Below are 25,077 nucleotides of genomic sequence, written 5' to 3' on the forward strand. Positions count from 1 at the left end.
AGGGCAGAATGCCCAGAGTGGTCATAGCTGACTGTCGTCTGGGAATATTCAGCAGCAGGGGGCTGCACAATTCTGCACAGTTTGAAGTTTCCTGATGGTGGTGGCAAGAGCTCCTAAATAAAGGGCATTGACATAATCAAGCCTAGAGAGTACAAGGGCCTGGACCACCATTTTACTGGTGGGGAAAGGAATCGTGGAGAACTTTTCCTAACATCCTCAGCAACCCAAAACAGCTGCCTGCCACCTTCTGAGCTTGTTCTCCAAAATCTAGCTTGTGATCCAGCCAGACCCCTAAACTTTTAATATATTATTTAGATGAGGGAGTAGGGCCAAAGTAGCTAGGCCAAGGTGGACTAAAACTGGGTGAGGGATTGCCTAGTAGCATCAGCTCCGTTTTTGGACCCTTTGAGTTTCAGAAATAATGCTTCCATCCAAGACGAAACTTCTTAAAGGCACCCTATTAAATCAGGGCCAGTTTTGTTGAGTTGATTAAAAGAGACAATCAGCTGTGTGTTAAAGGCATATGTAACCATCTGAATGCAGAAGGGTTTGACAATGCCGGCGAAGGGACTCATATATACATTGAAAAGAATGAGGCTCAGAGAAGATCCCTGGGGAACCCCACATCTTAGCGGCCTAGGTTCAGAGGTAAATTCATCTTGGAATACCTGAAAGGACCTGTCCTCCAAGAAGGAGCAGAGCCACTTAAGGGCCATGCCCGTCACTCCGGCTTCTCTGAGTCTCTGAGTAAGCAACTGGTGGTTGACTGTGTCGAAGGCTGCACTAAGATCCAAAAGCACAATGGCAGAGCAGCCTCCGTTGTCCAAGATTTTTCTAGTTTCCTCAACTACTGCCAGAAGGGCAGTCTCTGTCCCCTGTTGGGGTCTGAAACCAGTTAGGGAGGCGTGAATGCTTTTATTGCTTTCCAGAAATGTAGAGAGCCTTAAGTTTACATGCTTTTCAGCAATTCTACTAATACCAGGCAATAATGATATGGGGAGATAGTTCCCTAACACCTCTGGATCTAAATTTGGTTTCTTTAAAAGGGCTTTGACCATTGCTTGCTTCCATACAGGGGGGACCAATCCTATTGAAAATGTTGCATTGATGGTGACTAGGATAGCGGAGGACACAGTGTCAAAGTCTAGATTCAAAATGAGGGGAGGAACAACGTCTCTGGGAGAGCCTGACTTCAACTGACTAAGAATACTTTGTAAAGAACACTGGTCCAGGGGAGAGATGTCAGTTAAAAGGCAGGTATTAGTACCAGCTCTGGTGTTAATATCTGGGGTATTTGATTGTAAGAAGGTTGCAAATTCATTGCAGCGGGAAGGTAAATTGTCTAAGACCATGGGGGGGGGGAGTTTAAGGAGAGATTTCATTATGCAAAAAGTTTCGTTGGGAAATTAGAGGCTGAGAGGATTTGCATTTCGTAATAGTGGGCCAGTTTAATTTCTTTTTCATATAATTTTATATTTTCCCTATATATTGTTTAATTAATTGCGGAAAAATCTTTCCTCCATTTTCTTTCTGCAAGTTTGCAAGCTTGCTTGAGTTTGCGAAGTTTGGGAGTGTACCAAGCTGTTCTATTAGCTCCCATCTTGTCTGCAGTATCCCAAAAAATCCCACTGCAAAGCCTGCATATGCCAATGGACTTGTGTGACGATCAGGATGCAGGATGCCATGAGGCCCAGCAGCCTCAGAGTCAGTCACAATGAAACCCAGCACAGAGGCTGAAACATCGGTATCATAGTCAGAATATCCTGCACTCACTGTTCTGGAGGCTAAGTCCGAAAGTACACTTTGTCCAGAATAGTTGAGATAAAAGATGAAAGAGAGCGTCTGAAAAGGGGGTCAGGTGTGACTTCGACATGTTGATAGTGAACCCCAGTAAGCGCATGGAATCTTCCGTAGGAGCGGTAGTCACAAAGAGGAAGGATTAGCACCTTCGGACAATCTGGAGAACCCAGCGGTCTGATGGTATTGACCTCCAGTGGTGCAGGTGATAGTGTATCCTGTCGCCCAATGGTTGCCCATGATGGTCAGAGGACAAACTAAAGAAGCTTAGAGGCTGTGGCTACCGGTGGGGGGGATTGAGCTGACCTCTGGTTGCCTGACCCATGAGGTCTGTGGGTGCTGCATCCTCTGCCAAGCAGGGGCTGGGAAGCTTGCGGACATGATGTCTGGGCGGGTAGAGACACGGATGGAAGCCCGCTTTTGTGGCCACAAAAGGAGCAATAGACGGACTGGGATTGACTTTAGGCCATGGAAAGGCCAAAGGACCTGGCCGTAGCTCTGCTGTCCTTGAAGCACTCCAGCTCTGAGTACGCCTTGTCTCCGAAGAGACGGGAGTCATCAAAGGGCATGTCCATAAGTGAAGTTTGGGCATCCCCTGAAGAGCCAGTAATCCTCGGCCAGGCGTGGTACCTACGTAGAACCCGCTATTCATCTCTCCTATCATCCCTAGCTTGGGAAAGTATGGCCCGGTCCTCCTCCAGTACTACAGGCAGCAACTGAATCTCAAAAGAAATTAGAGTAGTGGCCCTAAAAGCATGCAGTGTTCACAGACTGCAATGCCAGGCTGGTGGAAGGAAAAATTTCCTTTCCTAAGGTGTCCTTCCTTTTGGATTTCCATCCAGTGGGGTAGTAGGGAATGCAAAAGGATTTACTTGGGACGTCGAGGCTCATACCACTAAGATCTCTTGGGCTAGGGTGTTGAGCAAAGAAAGAGAGGTCCCTTGGGGCGGGCCAATGGTGGCAGGGCTTAAACCAGGGTCGAGCAGGTCACCATAAGGGCTTCATTAAATGGGAGAAGTGGTTCTGAAAAGTGACTGGGTTGAAGCACATCCGTCAAAACTTTACTCTTGACAGCCACGGGGTGCAACTGAAGATTGAGGACCTCGGCCATTGTCCTCACCACCATAATAAATGGGGCACCCTCAACTTTGGCCATGGTAGAAGGCGAAACAAAGCTAGTACCTAGAAGGGTGTCCACCACTTCTTCACACCAGTCCATATTTTGGTCTAGGAGCTGGTATTCTTCAAGCTCTCAATCTTCCAAAAGTCCTACCCTATAAGAATATTACAACAAAGCAAAGGTACCTCTGACACCATCAATCACACTAAATTGTTCGCAACAGTAGTCCTTTTTATTGACCCTGTGCCTTGTTTTCTTTTTACATCTTTGTCTTAATATCTGTAATTAAGCATTCCTTCACCTTATAGGAATATGGCACAGGCTCTGGCCTGCAAGAAATGGCTCCCATTGGCGCTGGCATTGAACGATGCCCCTCCGGCTCAGTGTCAGAGTCTGGGATTAAAATGATGATAGCACCATCAGAGGAGCATTGACAGTGGGAATGGCGTCAAGGATGGTTGAGTATTATGATCGGCACCAGTCCGAATACATCTGTGGATCCAAGGACCCTGACTGGTTCAGAAGGCGGACCCTCCAACAGTGAATCAGTAGGGCCACTCCAAAACCCACAGGGCCTGAAGGAGCACCAGCTAGTATGGGCTGGCCAAATATGAGGTACAGGGCCTCATAAAATTCTCAGAGTCCAGCGGGGGTCACTCCATGAAACTCAGAGAGGCAGGGAGATGGCCCAGGGACATGCTTAACCACAGAGCCAGGACTCAAGGGACGACGCTCCCTAGTCTAGTCGGATCATTTCAACGGATGGTGTGAAGTCAGAGACCTTGGGGAAGCTGGGATTTTAATCTAAATTTTCTTACCCATCTCTAGAATCCCAAATCCGGTCGACTGAACCATTTTCCCTGTTCTGGAAGTATAAAGAAAGATCTGGCATTGATAACTTTAAAACCTCTTCCAAATAAATCCAAATGAACTCAAAGGACCAATGACTACCACTGAAAATTGTAAAGATTTATTACAAAGCCAAAAATAGTTGAACATACAAACATCTCAATAAAAGGTTCAAAAAGTAAACTGGCACTAATACAAACATAATCCTACGGAAGATCATTAAACAACTCAGGATAAAAAGCAAAGTTCATTCGAGTAACATCAAGCAACCAAGAACAGTCCCAACTTGAAGTCTGGACTGCATTTACAAAAGGAAAAGAAAATGATTTGTCTATCCCTACACTATTCTAAGGTGACATCCCTACCTAAAATTCCCATCAAGCAAAAGTAAGGTGTCAGCAGTGAAGACTTCCCAAGAAGTATCTTCACTCTAGCTAAGCAAATAATCTACCATTGAGCTCGTTCTAAGATGCTCTTTCTACACCTCACTCTACCTAAATTCCCAAGCCGCTCTCTCTACAGCTTACTACATCCTGCTCTGTCAATCCCCTCTCAAAATCTGCTCTCTACCCTCGGGTGCTGTCCCTAATACAAAATCCCAAAATCAGTCAACACGCCCAGAGGTACGCCCCTCTGGCAGGTGAAGATCTTCGGAGTTTTTAAGCATGGCACCTTTCCCACCAGCATCCGTTGGTGTGTCCTTGGGTCCCAGACACCTTCTCGCTAAATGTTGCACTCCCAAATTCCTTGGCAGCTTTTCCTCCATCCGCCCCTACTATCCTAACTCCTAAACAATGGACTCTTCTACCTAACGAGCCTTGTGGCCTTGCACCTGCAAGCTGAAATTCATAGGAACATCTCTGCAACCATTCGAAGTTACCATTTAATGTTTTACGGAGGACGGCTTTTCCCAAGGAGAAAATCATTACTTCTCGACTAAGGCTAACAAAAAAGAAAATATAGTTAGGCCTTTACGGCTTCAGCATGTCTCAGGCCTCTGCACTTTTTAAATGCATTTCTAACACAGCACAACATTGCATTCTACTATTATAACACGTTAATTCTGCTTTCAATGTGAGCGCTAGCTTCCATTTTAAAAGCCTGTATTAATTCATTCAGTATTAAACACATTTTACAAAGCATTTCATTAGCAATATGACATTTCTCATGTAGTTACATTTCTGCATTAGGCAACACTGCATTTCAATTAAAGCCCCATTAGTCTCTGATTAATAAACACATATATCATGCTGTTTCTCAGCCTAATGTTACATGTCTATACTACATTAGTAGGTCCTCTAAATATGCTGGTGCTGACTAATTGGGACTATAGTGCACCCCTACAAATTTCAAAATAACATGGGGCTCTCTCAGTTCCCCCCTTTGATGACCCGTGTCATCACACTCTACCCCATCCTTTGGGAAGAACCGACTTAGACAGAGCTTGTTGCCATTTTACCCCTCCTGAGTATTTCCATGTTCTTCAGACTTTGATACTGACTGTCCTGCAGTCTCTCCATACGTCTCTCTTGCATTCGCATTGATTTCTCCAATCGACTTGACCTGTACCACTTGTACGCTCTGACCATTCCCCACAATCCAATCACACAACACACCACTATTATTATGGGTTTCAAGATGTAACCAAGAATCCCCTTCCCAAGATTGGCAAACCAACCACCAACCTTTCCAAATCCTTTTCCAATCTTTTCCCAAACAGTTTCTTCAGTCAAGTCCTCAATCTCATAATGAATCGCAGTAATGTTGCTTATATATTTCTCCAGATCCTTGCTATTATCTGGTATATAAGTACAACATTCTTGAACCTTCAAAAGTTTACAGACTCCTCCCTCTTTTGCTAGAAGGACATCTAATGCAAGACGATTTTGTAAAACCATAGTCCTTATCGACAACATCTCACCTTCAACCAACACTAAGGATTTAGCTGTATTCATAGATAATGTGTCTACAACAGTCGCCAGCTTTCGGATCTTCACATCATTCAGAATCACTCCCTCCATGGGTATCATTGCTCCAAAAATATCTCCAACTATGGCTCCTGCACTTTCACCTCGCTTCACTCTCACGTGGTGTCCTCCTTCTATTAACTCAAAATCTTCTGTATGATAAATCTTAGGGATAATGATCGCTAAATAGCACGCCCGATACCACTTCTCAGGCAACCGCACATAAGCATTCCTCCCACAGACGAAATACACAGTCGGAATCACTTGCACCACACCTTGCAAAAAGTCCTTTGCATAATACTCTAGACTGAATGTATGCTCACACGTGGTGTGACCTACATTGACATTCTCATAATATGTCTGTGGTCTGTGAATGCACAACTTCCCTTTCTGTACTTCATCTAAAGCTATTGGACCAAAATTCCCTTTAGTCTTGTGCAACTTTTCCTCATCTGTCCAATCCACTTTACCTTGTCCTGAATCCCGCAACTGTTTTTGTTGTCGGTATCTATCTTCCACTTGATCAATGAATTTCTTCTCGGTCTCTGATAACAGGCACGTCAAATTATGATGGTGCGCATAAGCTGTATACAACTCCTGGGTCGGAATAAAATACGTTCCAAGCCTGTCCTCTGACTTATAATAATCATATTTATTCAAATGCTTATATGCCGGTACTTCAGGAAGCACCACATCATAATTCGAAAAGAAATACTCAAAATGATTGCGACCATAAAATATGGTAAGCAACAAACTGAATGAAATTCTAGAAGTCAATGGGATATGATGGTATTCTCGTCTACAGAAGCAGGCAATTGCATACACACATAGCAGCCTTTCGCATCCATTGCATCAATTTACTCATACAGCAATTTTGCATATGCATTAAACTGAAAATTACCCTTAGACAGATCTACATGTAATCTACAACTTTCTTCTAGCAGCAAAGCTGTGTCACGTCCTACCTTTACCTCTTCTTTACTAGAAGTAGTAGGTGTAGGTGTACCCTCGACCTCTACTACCTGCTCGTGTGGTGCCAAATATGAGACTACAACTACTAAAATAATTAAGAGTATGACCCCTCCTAAAAGTGTGCCTACAATGCACCTAGCTCCTCGATTCGGGTTTCCAGCCTCCATGGTCTCTGGACTTGCCTTTCCAAATAATCGTTCGGCTGCAATGTTTAAAAGTCTTTTTCTTTCTTCCTCCTGGATAGCAGTTGACCAACTACGCAGAGGCTAAAAAGCCCCCTTTGTTATCTCAGTTCCTTATTTACAGCGAACAGTAGACAACCCTAACCCTTCTCCGTCCACTATGGGAAGTCCCTAATTTTTTCTTCTTCCCCTTGGACCTAGGTTATTTACAGCAAGTATTTACAAAAGTCTCATTCATCAATAATAAGGCTTGTCCCAACCGCTTCTAGCACATATTCCAAGAGTTCAAGATGAATAACAATGGATTCTTGAGCTGAAAATTCAGGGCCAAAGGTACGAAAAAGCAATCTACTCAAAATCAAATGACGAATTCTGCTTAACCCCTTAAGTGCTGTGCACGTTCAGCAGCCGACAGCACCACTACCTCCGTAGTGCTGCCGTCGGCCGTTGAACGTTCGAACTGCACCTGCGCAATGGAATGTCCAGCACTGGAGCTGGACGTTCCATAGCAGCTATGAGGTTAAAATCGGTGGTTCCGGAACAGTGATGGTCAGTACCCCTTCGATCTCAAGTCCTGGTACCAACAAAACACATCCAACTTGATGTTAGGACTGTTACTGATCACCGTCACTGCCCTCACCCTCCCCGATCTCAATACGCCAATCAGTCACAGGATAGGTCCACTCTGGAGTTGCGCCCCTCCGGCAAGGCACTCTCTTTCGCTTTGATCTTCTTAATCCTTCACAAGTTTGCTCTTCCCCTCCTCCTTCTGATTCCTACTCTTCAGACACCAGGGCAAGATCTCTTTCGGAAACCAGCCTCAGGTTCAGTCGCCTTTGTCTTTCCGGCCACTGTTCCCCCGCTCTGCTGATCCTCCTGCTCTCGACCCGCTCACCTTGCCCACTGTTCTCTTCAGCTGAGTTCGGCTTTGGGTTACTTTCACAAACACTTCCTCTTTCAGAGACTGTTTCCAATTCACTTTCGCTATGACTCTCCTCAACTTGATCTGGTGAGTCACCAGCTTCTTCAGACACCCTCACAGCTTGGCTTGTTCCCTCCGGTGACCTTGCCACTGCAGCTGGATTTTCATCAGGGAGAGGAGCTGTTTCTTCCAAGGGTGCTGGAACTCGACGGGTGTGTGAAGCATGCACCCAATTCGGTAGCCCACCACACTTCACAGCAGTGTTCGTGATAAGGATGACTTGGTAGGGCCCCTTCCAACGAGCATCCAAACAGCTTTTTCTCACGTGCTTCCGAACTAACACCCAGTTCCCCGGACTCAGGTCATAGCAGAGATCACTGGAAGCCGGAACCACAGTAGCCTGCACCTGATGGGACACAGAACGGATGACATCAGCGAGTCCCTTGCAATCATCAAGGATCAGATCATCTGCGATACTCAGCAAAGCTGTCGATGGTACCGCTGGTAACCTCATTGCCCTCCCCATCAGTACTTCATGAGGCGAGAGACCTGTTCTCCTGCCTGGGGTACTGTGCATATTCATTATCACCAAAGGTAAGGCATCTGGCCACTTAAGGGACGTGGAGGAACACACTTTTGCCATCCGAGCTTTCAAAGTTCCGTTGATCTGCTCCACTATCCTAGAAGCCTCTGGTCGATAACTAAAATGGAGTCTTTGATCAATGTTCAATGCCGTACAAATCATCTTCATGACCCCACTATGGAAGTAAGTTCCTCTGTCCGATTCCAAAGAAGTTGGGACCCCAAATCTAGGCACTAGTTCCCTCAAAAACAACTTAGCTACTATAAGTGTGTCGCACCTGCGTGTCTGGTATGCCTCCACCCACCGTGAAAACACACACACAACCAACAAAATATACCTCAAGTGATTGCATCTGGGCATCTCGATAAAATCCAATTGCATCCTGTTGAACGGCCCCCCTGACCTCCCAATGTGACTCATGGTGACTGCCGTCCTTTTCCCAACATTCATTTGTTGACACGTAACACACCTTTGACACACAGCTTTGGCCACTGCACGAAACTTTGGATTGTACCATGTTTGTCTGAACACTTGGATCATCTCATCTCTTCCCAAGTGAACTGCACCATGAATTTGCCTCGCCATCGGACTCAACAACTCATCTGGCAACACCGCTCTTCCATCAGACGAGACCCACATATCTACATCTCCTTTCACACAGTCTGAATTGATCCACACATTTTCCTCATGTTCGTACACTTGTTCTTGCATACATCTGAGCTGATCCCAAGTATCGGCTATGGCAAGCATCATGTCTAACTCAGTTCTTTCCTCGCATCCTTCTACTTCCTGTTCAGTAAATGAATAACCTTGCTCAGCACAGAATCGTGCAATTTCGTCCGCATTGCGGTTTCCAAGTGACACAAAATCTGTTCCTTTACCATGAGCCGTGCACTTTACAACAGCAATTTCCAAGGGTTCCTGTAAAGCCTCTAGAAGCAGCCCAACAAATTCTCCATTCCGGATTGGTGTTCCTGATGAAGTCATGTACCCTCTCTGATACCATAGCTGTCCACAGTCATGAACTACACCAAACCCGTATTGGCTGTCGGTATAAATGGTAATCCGAATTCCCTTTGCGGCCAAGCAGGCACACATCAAAGCTATAAGTTCAGCCACCTGAGCGGAGTATACACCTTCCAGACATGCAGCTTCGACAACTCCTGAAATGGTGCATACAGCAAATGCTGCTCTCAGCTAACCAACATTGTCTCTTATACATGAACCATTGACAAAGAAAGTTTCATCAGGGTCAAGCAATGGCTCATCAACAATGTCAGGTCTCGGTTTGGTGCAAAGTTCAGTCACATCAAGACAATCATGGTACTCACAATCTTCATCGAGCGTGTTTGGCAGCGGCATCAAGGTAGCAGGATTTAAAACAGAGCACCGCTTAAGGGTCACATTCTCCGCAGCAAGTATAACCTGCTCGTAGCGTGTGAGTCTGTTATTTGTCAAGTGCTGTGTCTTGGTCCTGGTCATCAACAGTTCAACTGAATGTGGTACAAACACAGTTAATGGATGTCCCATAACAATGCTTTCACACCTTTCAATGCTGACACCTGTTGCAGCAACGGATTTGAGACATCCGGGCAACGCTGAAGCAACTGGATCTAAAGTAGCTGAGAAATAGGCAACTGGTCTACGGACACCTCCGTGCTCCTGAACTAAGACAGCTAATGCACAACCCTCTCGTTCACAGCAGAACAATTAAAAAGACTTATTGTAGTCGGGCATTCCCAGGCCGGAGCACGACAAAGGTCCTCTCGCAACTCAAGGAACGCCTTCATACATGTTGTCCCATGGTATCAGATCACTCACATCCTTGTGCGTCAGTCTCTGCAAAGGCTTCACCTTCAGTGAGAAGTTGGCAATCCACTGGTGACAGTAGCCAACCATCCCTAAGAACATCCTGACCTCCTTCTGAGTGGAAGGCACCGTCATTTACAATATTGCCTCGATCCTATCTGGCGACACCTCCATTTACCCATCTCTATCCTGTGTCCCAAATACTGCACCTCGTTCAAACAGTATTGTAACTTATTTGGAGAGACCTTGTGTCCGTTCTCTGCCAAATGGTTCAGCAGAGCAATGGTATCAATCCTGCACGTATCTTCAGTATCTGACGCAACAAGGAGGTTGTCTATGTACTGGACGAGAACAGAGTTCTGCGGCAGTACTAGACTCTCAAGATTCTTTTTCAAAATCTGATTAAATATCGATTGACTGTCTGTGTACCCCTGAGGGATACGACACCACGTAAAGACCCTGTTTTCCAGCCGGAAAGCAAATAAAAATTGGCTCTCCTCATGTTAGGTATTGAAAAGAAAGCCTGACAAAGGTCTATTACAGTGAACCACTCAGCTTGGCACAGGATCTGAAACAAGATCACAGATGGATTTGGTACCGCTGGACAACATGGAACAACAATGTTGTTCACCCGGCGAAGATCCTGTACAATCCTGTACTTCCCACTTGGTTTCTGCAATCCCATTCTTGGCGAGTTACACGGACTCCCCAATATCTCCTTCAGTATTCCCTGTTTGATCATAGACTCAATCACAGGCTTTATCCCTGCAATCGTTTCTGGGGTCAGATTATACTGGGGTGTTCAGGGAAAATTTACATTTTCCTTGACCTGAATCTTGACTGGCTCAACACCCTTAATCAACCCAATATCTTCTCCAGTAAAATCCCACACCACCTGGGAAACTGAGTCTCGCAGGTCATAAGGAAGTTCTTCAACTGTCAAGGCAGGGTACATTTCTATGCACACATGCTGATTTGCGACCTTAAAGGTAGCATCGTTATCATTAGTCTGTAATTCCACTCCTTTGGGGGTGCAATAGATGGTGCAATTGAGGTTGCATAAGAGATCTCTCCCTAACAAGCAAACAGGACTTGAATCATATACCACAAATTGATGTCTATCTCTAAACGTCCCTATTTTCACAGGAATCGGTTCTGTTAAGGGATTCGTCCTTTGACTATTGGCAACACCTACAACTTGGATTGTCTGTCCCGAGAGGGGTAGGTTTGGGACTACTGCGGATATCACAGTAGAATGGGTAGCACCAGTATCAACCAAAAAGGTGGTAGGGTGACTATTAACATCAGCTTCTACGAATGGTCCCCTCTGGTCTACCTCCGGACCGCCCCAAGTGAGCAGTCCTCCTCCCCTCTCAGGCACCGTCAGGCTAACGGATCCAAGTAACATTCATTGCCTTCTTCTAGGAAGGGCATCTGCCGAACAGTCCGAGTCCCTGTCGATATCTTTGGTGGCTGGGGAACCTGAACTCGAGGAGCCGAGGTCCCCCCTTTGGTCGACTTGGTCTTTGCTACTGCTGTCGTCATCACCTGAGGCACCTGTTCCTGTACCAGTTCCTCCTCCTGCTGCTCCTGATTTGCAGGGTTATAAGGACACTCGCGTCTCCAGTGTCCAATCTGGGGACACTGATGGCACTCTGTAGTCTTTTTCAACGTCGCTATATCTACCCTTGGCTTAGAGTCGTTCCCATTTCCGTTTTTCTGTCCATTTTGTTTCCTCCCTAAGGTATCTCCCTTGTCTGCCGATTGAATCTGGACCATCATCAGCTTGTCCTTGAGCTTTTTGGGCTTCGAGTCTATTTCGTCGCTACAGTATCTAGCATATCTCAAAATCTCATCCAGCGGTTTATTCTGCCAACAAATTAAATGTTGCTGGATCATAAGACAAATATCAGGCCTCAACCCTAGAATGAACGTTGACACAAACTGTCCCATGTCCCTAGGATTCATCACATCTAACCCACTGTACTGCTTAAAGACCTGTAACAATCGCTCATAGTTCTCATGCACTATCTCCTGAATCGTCCGGTCTATTTTCACCCAATAAATATCCTGTGGTGGTACCTTAGATTTCAACCACGTGATTACTTGCTTGTATTTTTTCATTACAAGAGGGGGTCCATTTGTGGCAGCATCCCGCTCTGGCTCCACAATGGGCCATTCAACCACAACCTTGCAAGCTATCCACAAATCTCCTGGAACAACAATGTCAAACAAGGTGTTCAAATCGATCCACAGCACCTTTGAGATCTTAACAAACCTCTCTACCTGCTTGTACCACTCAACTGGGTTTTCTCGCAGCTTTGAGAAATCATTCGTAAAGGCAGCCAAATCTCCCCTACTCCAGGGCACATGCACATATCCCCCATTGGCTACCTCCCGCAAAGGGTATGCCTCAATTCCAGCCATTCCTTCTCCCGCAGGGAGTGTCTCAATTGTACTCCTTCTAACACTCTTTTTCTTCGACCACCTTTCTTCCCATTTGTCAAGCCTACTCCACACTCGTATCCCTATAATCAGTTCCCGAATGTGGGTCTTTAATCCGATCACTCTTTTCTCTTCCAAATCCTGGTCAGTATATTGCAGTCTGTGCTTACCTTGCAACATTTTTGTCTTAGACAGATCCACCTCATATATGTCTGCTAATTCAGTCAGCTTCTTGTGGGACGATCTAGCTTTCCGAGTCACATCCTTCGCCACAAACAGCAACTCTTCTGGTTCATAGAGCTCAATCCTTTCTAAGGGCAGGTTTCCTTCAACAATCTCATCCACCTCTGCTTTCAATCGCATCACATCAATTCTTTTTGCCTTTATTGCCGCACTCAAGGTGCCACGACTAGATACACCACTCGATTCCCTCGACTCATTGTCCTGTCTCCTGCTTCTACAGATTTCAGGGGTGTTAGGAGGAACTGTCCTATTTCCAATATTCCAATAATCCCATCCCTCTCTTATCCTGTCACTTTGAGCCCCTTCAACTGACTGCCATGTCCTCAAGTCCGGCCTCAACTCCCCTATAGATTTTGGTCTCGGGCCCCTCAAATCCATTGGACCCCCTAGACGAATCCGCTGATGCCGGCAATGGGGTACTCTACCCTGTAGACCTTGACATCTCAATAAAAGGTTAAAAAAGTAAATTGGCACTAATACAAACATAATCCTACGGAAGATCCTCAGGATAAAAAGCAAAGTTCATTCGAGTAACATCAAGCAACCTAGAACAGTCCCAGCTTGAAGTCTGGACTGCATTTACAAAAGGAAAAGAAAATGATTAGTCTATCCCTACACTATTCTAAGGTGACATCCCGACCTAACATTCCCATCAAGCAAAAGTAAGGTGTCAGCAGTGAAGACTTCCCAAGAAGTATCTTCACTCTAGCTAAGCAAATAATCTACCATTGAGCTCGTTCTAAGATGCTCCTTCTACACCTCACTCTACCTAAGTTCCCAAGCCGCTCTCTCTACAGCTTACTACATCCTGCTCTGTCAATCCCCTCTCAAAATCTGCTCTCTACCCTCGGGTGTTGTCCCTAATACAAAATCCCCAAATCAGTCGACACGCCCAGAGGTACGCTCCTCTGGCAGGTGAAGATCTTCGGAGTTTTTCAGCATGGCACCTTTCCATCCAGCGTCTGTTGGTGTGTCCTTGGGTCCCAGGCATCTTCTCGCTCAATGGTGTACTCCCAAATTCCTTGGCAGTTTTTCCTCCAACCACGCCTACTATCCTAACTCCTAAACAATGGACTCTTCTACCTAACAAGCCTTGTGGCCTTGCACCTGCAAGCTGAAATTCATGGGAACATCTCTCAAACTATTCGAAGGCGTACTTCAGACAGCCCTTCCTCCGGTGGAGCGGGGAACATTATCATCGGCTCTGGGGTCACTGCTACCTGTCCGACGCATTTCCAGGTCTCCAGCCAGCACTGCTAGCCCCGGCTGCCGCAGACCATCCGCGGCCGCCGAGAGGGGCAGGGCAGGACAAACCACAACTCCCAGCGTCCCCTGCTTCGCGGGGACGCCGCCTGATAGCTGGGGCTTCCGCCCGGAGGCGTACTTCAGACAGCCATTTCTCCCGCGTCACGGGACGCGCGCGGGTATCGCCGGGCTGAGCCCGGGCAGAGGGCGTGCCGTCTGTGGCCGTCCGGGGCCGGAGGAGGCAGGGCAGGGCCACACCCATGACATCACGCAATGGGTAAGCGAAAGAAAACTTTGTTGACTGATAAGGGGGGAAAGAAGGCCAAATTACCCAGACACTCTGAGTCCATCATTTCCTACCTGTCATCTGCAGTGGGTGTGCTATCCAAGGAAATTGCTAATGCCGAACTTGAACTGGGCTTATCGCCCACCCCACCCCCAACGCCCCCATTATCTTCTGGCGCCAAACATGCTCCTGCCATCCCCCTTGAACCTAGGGTGGTCATATCCAATGCGAATTCGCCATTGATTCAAACTGTTTGTTCACCACAAGCGAACCCTGTGGCCCCAAACTCATCTCTGAGCCAACAAACCACTAGCAGTGCGGCCACACAGAACTTGGAGAGGCGGGAGTACATCGAGGGTACCCCATTTGTACCCCCTGGACCTGATATCAATCTGGGGGACCAGTTAGAGACATTGTTCATCGCTCGGATCGAGCCTTTGCTAGTGGGGATTGCAAAGGACATAGTGGACACACTGAACACTTGCCTCTCCGGGTTATTGAAGAAATGTACATTAATTGATAAACTGGTTAATGAGCTTACCCCAGTCTTACATCCTGTTAAAGGGGTAGCCCCATCTGATTCTGGCAGAGGTTCGGTGGTCACATTCCCAGAGTCGGCTACTTGTGGCGCTGTGCTGCCTGCAACCATGGAGGGCGAAGGAAATCCTCAGAGTGCTAATATAGTCGCAGGCGTAGGATGCCACAGGGCAGGATTCCAAGGGAGTGTCAGACATCCACTTAACCCACCCAATCTAGGCACAAGCAAGAAGGCCAGGGGCAGTAAATCAATTCTCGATTTACCCCCCGGCGGCCGCGCCATTGGTGGCTATCTTTGTTGGCGTACCCCCTTTAGCAGAGGGAACGACAGAATCAGCAGCCGATTTAATAATGATGCCAGCAGTGGTGGGATTCGAGTGGAATATAGGATTATATTTGCTAACAGGGTGGGCTGGATTGGGAAACGTCCAAAGCTAGTACAGGGGGACTGTGTTGTTATCAATTTTGATAGCCCTGACATGGCCGACAGACTTTTTTGGGACGGCTCTGATGTCAGGGGGGGTGATCAGATGGGACCAATAGCCCTGGGGTTCTTTTACCCACCACCCATGACTCAAACTAGGCCTAATTACTCAGCACAAGTAAGAAGGAGCCCTAACAACGAAGTCGGTGGGACAGGGCAAGTGGGTTACATTCAGTATACACAATCTAAACCTAGGTGAGACCTTATCCGGACAGTCCCAAACATACAATCCACGCATCAATGTAAGGAGTTTGATGGGCTACCACTGAGAAATCGTTTTTCCCCCCTATCTGACATCGAGGAAATTGATTGACAGTTAACTATTCCTCCGCCTGATAGTGTTAGTACCATCTCCTCTGCTGACCACAGGCTTTGTAAACTGGTTAGTTGGAACATAGCTAGCTCTAGATCAAAGAGGGATGATGCTGCCTGGACTGGGTACATCAGCACCCATGATATTATAGCATGCCAAGAAACTTGGGATACCTCCCCAAACTTCTGGCTGGATGGTTTCACCACATTTGCAATCCCAGCTGTACCGAGTACAGCCGGTAGACCAAAGGGAGGTTTATACCTCCTTTTTTCACTGAATCTCAAGGGCACTTTTAAGATGATCCCAAGTGGATCACCAAACTTATTAATTGTAGAATGGGCTGTATCCCAAAGCTGTAAAATAGTAATATTACATTTTTATAATTCGTGGGACAGGGCCGATGGAAAAGACCACATAGGCGCTCTGGACCACGTTCTTTTCCTATTCAGTCAAAACAAAAGTTACACTAATTTCGAGTTTATTTTATTAGGTGATTTTAACGTTCATCCATGTGGCGACCAGTGTTTTTTAGGTGAACAAGAGGGTCGGTCAGGAATAGGGATCCCCCATTTTGAGCATACTAAGTCGGGGGAGGCCCTTGAGGAGTTGCTTGCCAGTTATAATTTGTATGAAGCCTGTATCTCAGAGGAGGGATAAGAACTGTTACGTTTAAAGGTTCTGACCCCGGTACCATCTTGGATTATGTCTTCATGACTCCGGGCATATTACATAGGACTGTGTTCTACAATGCCATAGTTTCAATCTACAGCGACCACAACCCGGTCTTGCTTAAGTTATTTTGGGAAGACCACATGGGATATAAATTTCGTCCCGACATTCCGGGGCATGCCTTACGCCTTGTAGACCAAGGGAGAAGACTTAAATGGGCCAATGTGGTACCGGGGAACTTTATGGACGACTTACTTCCCACTATCAAGGGGTATATAACAACTTGCCAGGACCGCTGTGCTTCTGCCCCAGAGATTATGGGGGCTTTTGAGCGTATTTGTGTTCAAATCTCGGGAGCATTGACGGCCAAGCCATCTCAGATGGCGGATAAGAAACACAGATGGTTTGACACAAAATGCTCTAAGGCACATAAGGCGTTAATGGTAGCCCTAAAAACCTCCCTGAGAGACAGGCTAGTGGTAGCCTCGTTGAGAAAGGAATATAAGGTAATAATCAACGAGAGGAAAAAGGACATAAAAAATCTGGCCTGGGAAAAACTAATGTCTACTGACGGATGTATGACGTTACAACGCATACTTTTACCACGCCTACCATTACCACACATTTTTTACAACGCAGGATCCATGACAACGCATACCATTACCACGCATGTATTTACAACGCATATACCTTTACAACGCATACAATTACAACGTAAGTATTGGTAAGTATATAATATTTTTTAATATTTAATTTAATTAAAATTAATATAATGCAATTTAATTTAATTTAATTAATTTAATTTAATTAATTTAATTAATTTAATTAATTTAATTTAATTTAATTTAATGTAATTTAATTAAATTAATTTAATTTAATTTAATCAATTTAATTTAATGTAATTTAAATTTAAACCCAAAACTGACCCTGAACCCAAAAAATACCCCTTTTACCCAAAAACTCAAAACTGACCCTGAACCCTAAAAATACCCCTTTACCCAAAAACCCAAAACTGACCCTGAACCCAAAAAATACCCTTTACCCAAAAACCCAAAACTGACCCTGAACCCTAAAAATACCCTTTTACCCAAAAACCCAAAACTGACCCTGAACCCTAAAAATACCCATTTACCCAAAAACCCAAAACTGACCCTGAACCCTAAAAATACCCCTTTACTCAAAAACTGAAAACTGACCCTGAACCCTAAAAATACCCCTTTACCCAAAAACTAAAAACTGACCCTGAACCCTAAAAATACCCCTTTACCCAAAAACTGAAAACTGACCCTGAACCCTAAAAATACCCCTTTACCCAAAAACTGAAAACTGACCCTAAACCCTAAAAATACCCCTTTACCCAAAAACTGAAAACTGACCCTGAACCCTAAAAATACCCCTTTACCCAAAAACTGAAAACTGACCCTGAACCCTAAAAATACCCCTTTACCCAAAAACTGAAAACTGACCCTGAACCCTAAAAATACCCCTTTACCCAAAAACTGAAAACTGACCCTAAACCCTAAAAATACCCCTTTACCCAAAAACTGAAAACTGACCCTAAACCCTAAAAATACCCCTTTACCCAAAAACTGAAAACTGACCCTAAACCCTAAAAATACCCCTTTACCCAAAAACTAAAAACTGACCCTGAACCCTAAAAATACCCCTTTACCCAAAAACCCAAAACTGACCCTGAACCCAAAAAATACCCCTTTACAAAAAAAACCAAATAATATTTTTAATAATATAATATACTTACCAATACTTACGTTGTAATGGTATGCGTTGTAAAAGTACCTGCGTTGTAAATACATGCGTGGTAATGGTATGCGTTGTAATGGATCATGCATTGTAAAAAATGCGTGGTAATGGTAGGTCGTGGTAAAAGTTGCGTTGTAAAGGTTGTATACCGTCTACTGACACACTTCGTGACAGCTCTCAGTTTTGGGCCATAGTTAATCACCCCTCTTTTCAGATGTGGACAACACGGTCTTGGATTGTGTTGTTCCAGACGATAAGTGGATTAGCCACTTTAGAGAGGTATATGGTAACAACGAGCCTGGCGCCCCCAAAACGCCATGGACGGCCTTGGAGTGCGCTCCCCTGACTTTTAACCAAGCGGAGGTCGAGAGAGCTATCTTGGAGACCTCAAAAAACAAAGCTCCAGGGCCGGACGGGGTCCTAGCTGACTTTTACAGGTATTCCCCTAAATTCTGGGCTGGGGTTTTAACCCACGTCTTTACAGCTACAAATGAAAACATCTTCCCTAGTAGTTGGTCCACCTCAATTATTGTGCTCATTTTCAAAAAGGGCCAACGCAATGACCCGGGGCCCATTTCCCTCCTAGACTCTGCAATTAAGATCTTAGGCAGAGTCTTGTTATCCAAACTTAGAGGCAACATCGAGGGGTGTGGGGGCTTATCAAATATCCAGTATGGTTTCAGGGCAAAAAGAGGCACCGTGGACCAGTGTTCCAACCTTCACCTGTTAATATCCAAGTACACGGTTGCCAAGGTGGGGTCCTTGTTCTTGGCTTTCATGGACCTCTTCTCGGCATTCGACTTGGTGAACAGGTCAAAACTATGGGAAATCTTACTGGTATCCGGTATTGACATATCACTTGTAAATTTCATGGCATCATTGCACCAGGACTTGTTTGCCACAGTGAGGGTTACGAAGGAAGGCAGCTGCACCGATCGTTTTAAATCAGAGAGAGGTGTCCGCCAGGGCTGCATCCTGGCACCCCTCCTCTTTGCCAACTATATAAACGGTCTGGGCAACATCTCGAGGACCTGGAGGGGGACGTCCCGCGTGTAGGAGACGTTAACATCCCGGCTCTCCTATACACGGACGATGCAGTCCTGATAGCCCGCACTGGGGTGGGCCTTCACCGCTTATTGGCATCCTTTGGGGCCTTCATGGACCATCTTGATTTAAAAATTAACCCGAAGAAGTCCCACACGATGGTGGTGGGCCGCCACAGACTTAGGGGTAAGCCTATATCCTTTTTCTGTAAGGGTGAGGTAGTGTCCAGGGTGACAGTTTTCCCTTATCTTGGGGTTAGTTTTGATGACAGGGGCTCATGGGGACCTCAAATTAAAATCAAAAGTTTATCCCTGGCGAGAGCCTCCTCAGCCCTCCTAGGATTTGCAAACAGGTTAGGGGCCAGGCCCATGGAGGCATTTTGAGAAATGTACAACTCCAAGTGCATATCTGTTGTTATGTATGGGTCTCCATTGTGGGGGTACGTTTCTCAGGACACAATACAAACAGTGGAAAACAAGTTCCTGAGACGTCTCCTCTCTGTCCCTCAGTCTACCCCTACCTTTTCCATCCATGGGGAGGTGGGCCTAGACTATGTCACCGATAAACTTAGACTGGCTCCTTTAATATTTTGGTTAAAGACCTGGCTAAATGATGAATTAACCCTCAACCATGCTATTTTACAAGATGTTATGACACTGGATCACGTAAAGAGAATAGCCTGGCTGGAGTACGTGAGACATACTTTCTTACAGCTAGGGCGTCCGGAACTCTTTAATTCCCCTTCCTGTATCAAGAGGGAGGATATTAAATGGACTAAAGCAATCTTTATGGATAGGGCCAGATTGGCTCGGGAGGAGCAAGAACTGAATAAACCCGCAGTTAGATCACAATATTTGTTGCTGAGTTCCCCTTCCCTTGAGCCCTATCTCAAAATTGTAACCAAGCCCTTCCATAGACATCTGTTAATAAAATTTAGATGTAATTTAATCCATTATTCCCTAGGCAGTTACCTAGCTCTTTAAACTACACCTCAATCATCATTCATTTGCATTGTCTTGTGTTCTAGTGTTGTACATAATGTTTTTTGGCTGGTCGTTGTAAATGTATGTATCCTGTAAATTTGTAAATTTGTATATAAATGTTTTAAAGTCTTTTATGATTTTTAACAAATCGAATAAAGTGAACTTGACTGACTGACTGACTGACTAAGGCTAACAAAAAAGAAAAAGATAGTTAGGCCTTTACGGGTTCAGCATGTCTCAGGTCTCTGCACTTTTTGAATGCATTTCTAACACAGCACAACATTGCATTCTACTAATATAACACGTTAATTCTGCTTTCAATGTGAGTGCTAGCTTCCATTTTAAAAGCCTGTATTAATTAATTCAGTATTAAACACATTTTTCAAAGCATTTCATTAGCAATACGACATTTCTCATGTAGTTACATTTCTGCATTAGGCAACACTGCATTTCAATTAAAGCCCATTAGTCTCTGATTAATAAACACATATATCATGCTGTTTCTCAGCCTAACGTTACATATCTATACTACATTAGTAGGTCCTCTAAATATGCGGGTGCTGACTACTTGGGACTATAGTGCACCCCTACAAATTTCAAAATACCATGGCGCTCTCTCAACCTCTTTGACTTCTTGCTCTTTTTCTTTTTGTGGGACTTACCGGAGTGTAATGACTTTAACTGCGGTTAAGTTCTACAGCTCAACAAATCCTCGACCGGGATTGAGACTGTTGCGGTGTCGCACGTCAACCGGCAAGGAACTTGAGGGATTGTTCCCTCAAAGCCTCTGGTGCATGGCACAACCATCGACGCAGGTCCTGGTGTTGTGGCCGCACTCAAGGCAAAAGGCAAGGCCTGAACCTAGACTTCCATATGGGCAGTCCTGCCACACCAGGAGATAAAACTTGAAAAAAAATTCGACAAAAGTGAAAAAAGCTCAGTCAAAACATTACTGGGGTTGCTCTCTCCGGAGTGCGCTGATTGGCGTGGAAAGAAAAATACGTACATCAGCGCACTGGGGTGGAACATTAATTAGGCACTGCACACAAAATATCTGGTGTGGACAATGCTGAACAACGCCATCTACCGACACACAGGGGTACTGCTCACAAAAAGTTTCCAGATCAAGTCTGATGCCTTGGGATAATTCTAAGGTAAGGAATCTGCCGCTAGAAGTCTCTCTCAGATATGTGAGTAGAGCCCCCTCTCTCAGTAGGACTCTGAAAACACAGTTTTGTAGATCATATATGGTCAAGTAACAGTTGCGATGTCAAGCAGACATACAAATCCATGTAGGCCCTCCTCCCATCTGTGCTGCTGCCAGAGAACAACACCATCAATTATCGAAGACATAGAATTAAGGTGTTCTGTGTGTGCCCCTGAAAGTTCAAGCTCTGGCAGCTGGAAAAATACACAAAATGATCACAGTTGCCTGGGCGCTAGCACTTTTTTGTGAAAGCACACAACTACAGCCCAATCAAAACATAGACTCCTGGTTCCCAACATGGGGGTGGAGTCTAAGGCTCACTCCTGGTGATTCTCACACAATTGTCACACTACACTGTCAAGTCAGACTATAAAAATTAAGGGCAATGTAGTAGAATACCATTGCAAGTTACAAATGTCTTTGTAACTCACAGTGTTATCCTAGAGATTTCACGGTAATCACTAGGAAAATGAGGAGACAAAGGGCCACTTTCTTTAGCCTTTCCAAATCCTGTCCCATGATGACACGGGAACTGTGATACCTGTACTTTGTAAAGTGCAATATATAAACTTTGTGGATTAAATGAAGAGAGAGGTCTGATGTCCCTTACAGGCTTCCATCTCTGTATTCAAAGCTGATCAACGGGATTACAGAAGTAATCCTGCATCATGAACATTTATGAAGCAGGATTTTTGCTAAGCTTTGCAGCAGCCTTGTTTTTCTGTGCCGCAGTACTACATCTGGCATAACAGAAAGAACTTTAAGGACCCATGGTAGAAGTAATGCATGGTAGAGGTGGACCAAATACAGGCTGTGATGCCACCTGGCCAATGATACATTTGAGTCATTTATCTGTGATTAGTAGGACACTTAAGAATGCCAGAGAAAAGGAGGATGTACAAATGAACGAAAATACGTCATACCTTTTAATTATTGGGTGTTTGTTGAGGACATCTCCTATTTTGTCGAAGTCCAATACCAGAATCTCACAGTGGGTTCTTGCTCTGACTGTAAGAGTATCAGGTACTCCAAACAGGAATCCAGTCTAAAAAGAGTAGAATGAATGGTGCAATAAAATTTAAATCGAGAAAGACAAACAACGTTAGTAATAAACAATGGAGGAATGTTGCCAAGCTACCTCTCCAAAATAAGCTCTTTTTCTAAAGGTTGCCACAATGCGAGTTGAGTCAGCACTTAAAACCTGAGGAAAGAATAAACACAGTATCAGACAGATAAGGAATAGGAAGATAGATCTGTAAAGAGAAACTTACTCTGACATCACTGTAGATGGACAATCTGCTCACAGGGATTAAGTAACAATAAGACCAATTATTCAACACAAAAAGTACTCTCATATATTCACTAAATGCAGTAATTAACAAGATATTGAACATAGGACTATGCACTGTAACAAATCTGGATTATCTAAAGACAAGAACAACTGATGAAAATGTTAAGGCAATAAAAGAATGCATGTTGTAAATTCATTTAAAGTTTACTAAAGAAAGCTCTGAGACAAGGAGTACAGGTTCCTGACCCAAGTAACAACATAAAGCAATATGTCCTACCTCTTTCACCGCCATTATGACTGTGACAGAAATAGGGGTGGGGTTAAAAGGGGAAACAAATTCGGTGCATTACCCCTGTACCAAATACTGGTGTGTACAATTTTTCTCTTTGGAATGGAGAGTAACTACATAGACCTTGAAATATTGTGCCCTTTTGTGCATATTTCAACCCAATTCCGGGGAGAAAAGCACTGATATTTCCCTCCAGGTAAGAGAAGGTGGAAAGTGTCAGCTTGAAGGCCAGTCGGGGCAGAGTTGTGTGGTTGGGGGTCAGCGCAGTCTTCAGTCTGTCCTGGGAGAATAATGTTTGTTGCCTCTGTGCTGCTGCAGGGGTTGCATTACTTTGGACCATGCTGTTCTGTTTCTCGCAGCCCTTGCATCACATAAAAGGGTCCAGTGTCTCTGGGCCCAGAATTATCAGGTCAGCATTTTGCAGACGTAAGGATTCCGTACCAGGAGAAACTTTTCACAAAAGAAATCTGAGACAAAATCCTAACTTTACGACTATCGGTATTCACAAAGGGCATTTAGGAGTAGTAAAGTTAGAAGTCGTAAAGTTAGGATTTTGTCTCAGTTAAACTTAAGTTTGGTCTCAAGTTCAACTTAAGACCAAAAGTTGAGTTTAACTGAGACAAAATCCTAACTTTACTACTCCTAAATGCCCTTCGTAAATACTAAAAGCCGTAAAGTAACTTAGAGGGAATAAACAAAAAATTGCCCTCCCAGTGTCTGCAACGAGCCCATGAATAACCTGGGGACTAGGTCCGCGATCAACATCATACTATACATTTCCCCATGCTAGATGTATTGCACAATCCCATGGATCAAACAAGTGTAACAATTATAAAAAAGAGAGAAACAGAATTCAAAACCGAAAGAAACTTCGGCAGCACCTGAGGGTGGTAATACAAGCTAATCTTTCTCAATGTATACAAATGGTCTTAAGTACCTTTGGCAATCCACCTCCACCATCCCCCGGGGTGGATCTATGACTCAGTGGATTACGAGACAGTGGGGCTATGGTATGGGGCATCTGGTCAGGTAGCAATTATCAGTCAACATAGACCGCGGGCATGGCTTGGGAGCCTGAGATGGTGGTTGCGTGAGCTTGCAGCTCCGTGCCCGGCCTGTAATACATCCTGATTATACTGGTGACGGCCGGGTCCCGGGCACTTGGTGGAGGATCCCCCGGGGACCAGGAAGAATTCCGGAGCAGGTTTTGGGTTGCCCACTGCTGGGGGGGAGCATGACCAGCCGAGTCTGCATGGGGATGTTCCTGACGGCACGAGCCAAAGATGGTGGCATAGGCTCCGGAGAAACGCAGCAATCCTGGCGGAACCTGGGCTGCGATGGTCAGAAGTGCTGACCCAACGCAGCGGAAAACATTGGCTTCGACCCCCTGGTGGATTGGGTAAAAGCACGAGAGTCGGCTTGCCAGGTCGCAGGCCGAGTCCTGGAGGCCCAACCGCGGCCTCGGTGACGGAGAGGTGCCTTGCGGTGGAGGAGTGGGCATGCGGGACGCCCGGAAGTCCTGTGTGAAGCGGTGAAGAGTATCAGCAACCCTTCGGGACTCGGCCTGGGGTAAATAATAAGTGGAGAAGTCTAGCGCTGACAGAAACTGCTGACTACAGGAGGCTGAAGGGAGTGGGGGCCTTGATTTGTCTGGGGCACTGCACGAGGGAGGCCTCGGAATCTGAGTGACTCACCGCAACCTAGAAGCGGGAGCCAAGGTAGAGCACCGGGTACAGCCCAGGACCTGCCCAGTGAACTACAACGTGGGAACCTGCTTAGCAGGGGACTGACGATGTAGTGCTCATACCAAACTGGGCCCAAGAGGTTACCCAGCAGGCAAGTCAACCTTCAAGAGGGCCTTGGCCTCCGCCTAGACATATCTGAAATAAATCTAGTGGATCGAAGTTAAGAACTGTGCCACCAATGGGGGAGGGGCGCTCACACCCCACAAAACATGAGACTTACCTGGTGGTGGAGGTGCGTGGGACACTGGACACAGATCAAGCACAGGGAGAACCTGGGAATACCCTGATCTAGATGGTTAAGAGAAGAGCTGTACGCTGCCCAGATGTAAACCTG

At 45.4% G+C, this 25,077-nt stretch overlaps 1 protein-coding gene across 8 annotated transcripts in view; it reads right to left on the reverse strand.

The window, feature by feature from the left end:
- LOC144768773 (uncharacterized) overlaps positions 1-25,077 on the reverse strand; it is a 9,320,023-nt gene that overhangs the window by 3,815,605 nt on the left and 5,479,341 nt on the right. For all 8 annotated transcript variants that reach the window (XM_078652700.1, XM_078652694.1, XM_078652695.1 and 5 more), the window contains 2 exons: positions 22,557-22,619; positions 22,342-22,463 (listed from right to left, as the gene is read on the reverse strand). In XM_078652700.1, coding sequence (XP_078508826.1) covers positions 22,342-22,463; positions 22,557-22,619 — 185 coding nt within the window. The remainder of the gene's footprint in view (positions 1-22,341; positions 22,464-22,556; positions 22,620-25,077) is intronic.

This window comes from Lissotriton helveticus, chromosome 7 (assembly GCF_964261635.1).
Source record: "Lissotriton helveticus chromosome 7, aLisHel1.1, whole genome shotgun sequence".
In the NCBI taxonomy this organism is placed as follows: domain Eukaryota; kingdom Metazoa; phylum Chordata; class Amphibia; order Caudata; family Salamandridae; genus Lissotriton; species Lissotriton helveticus.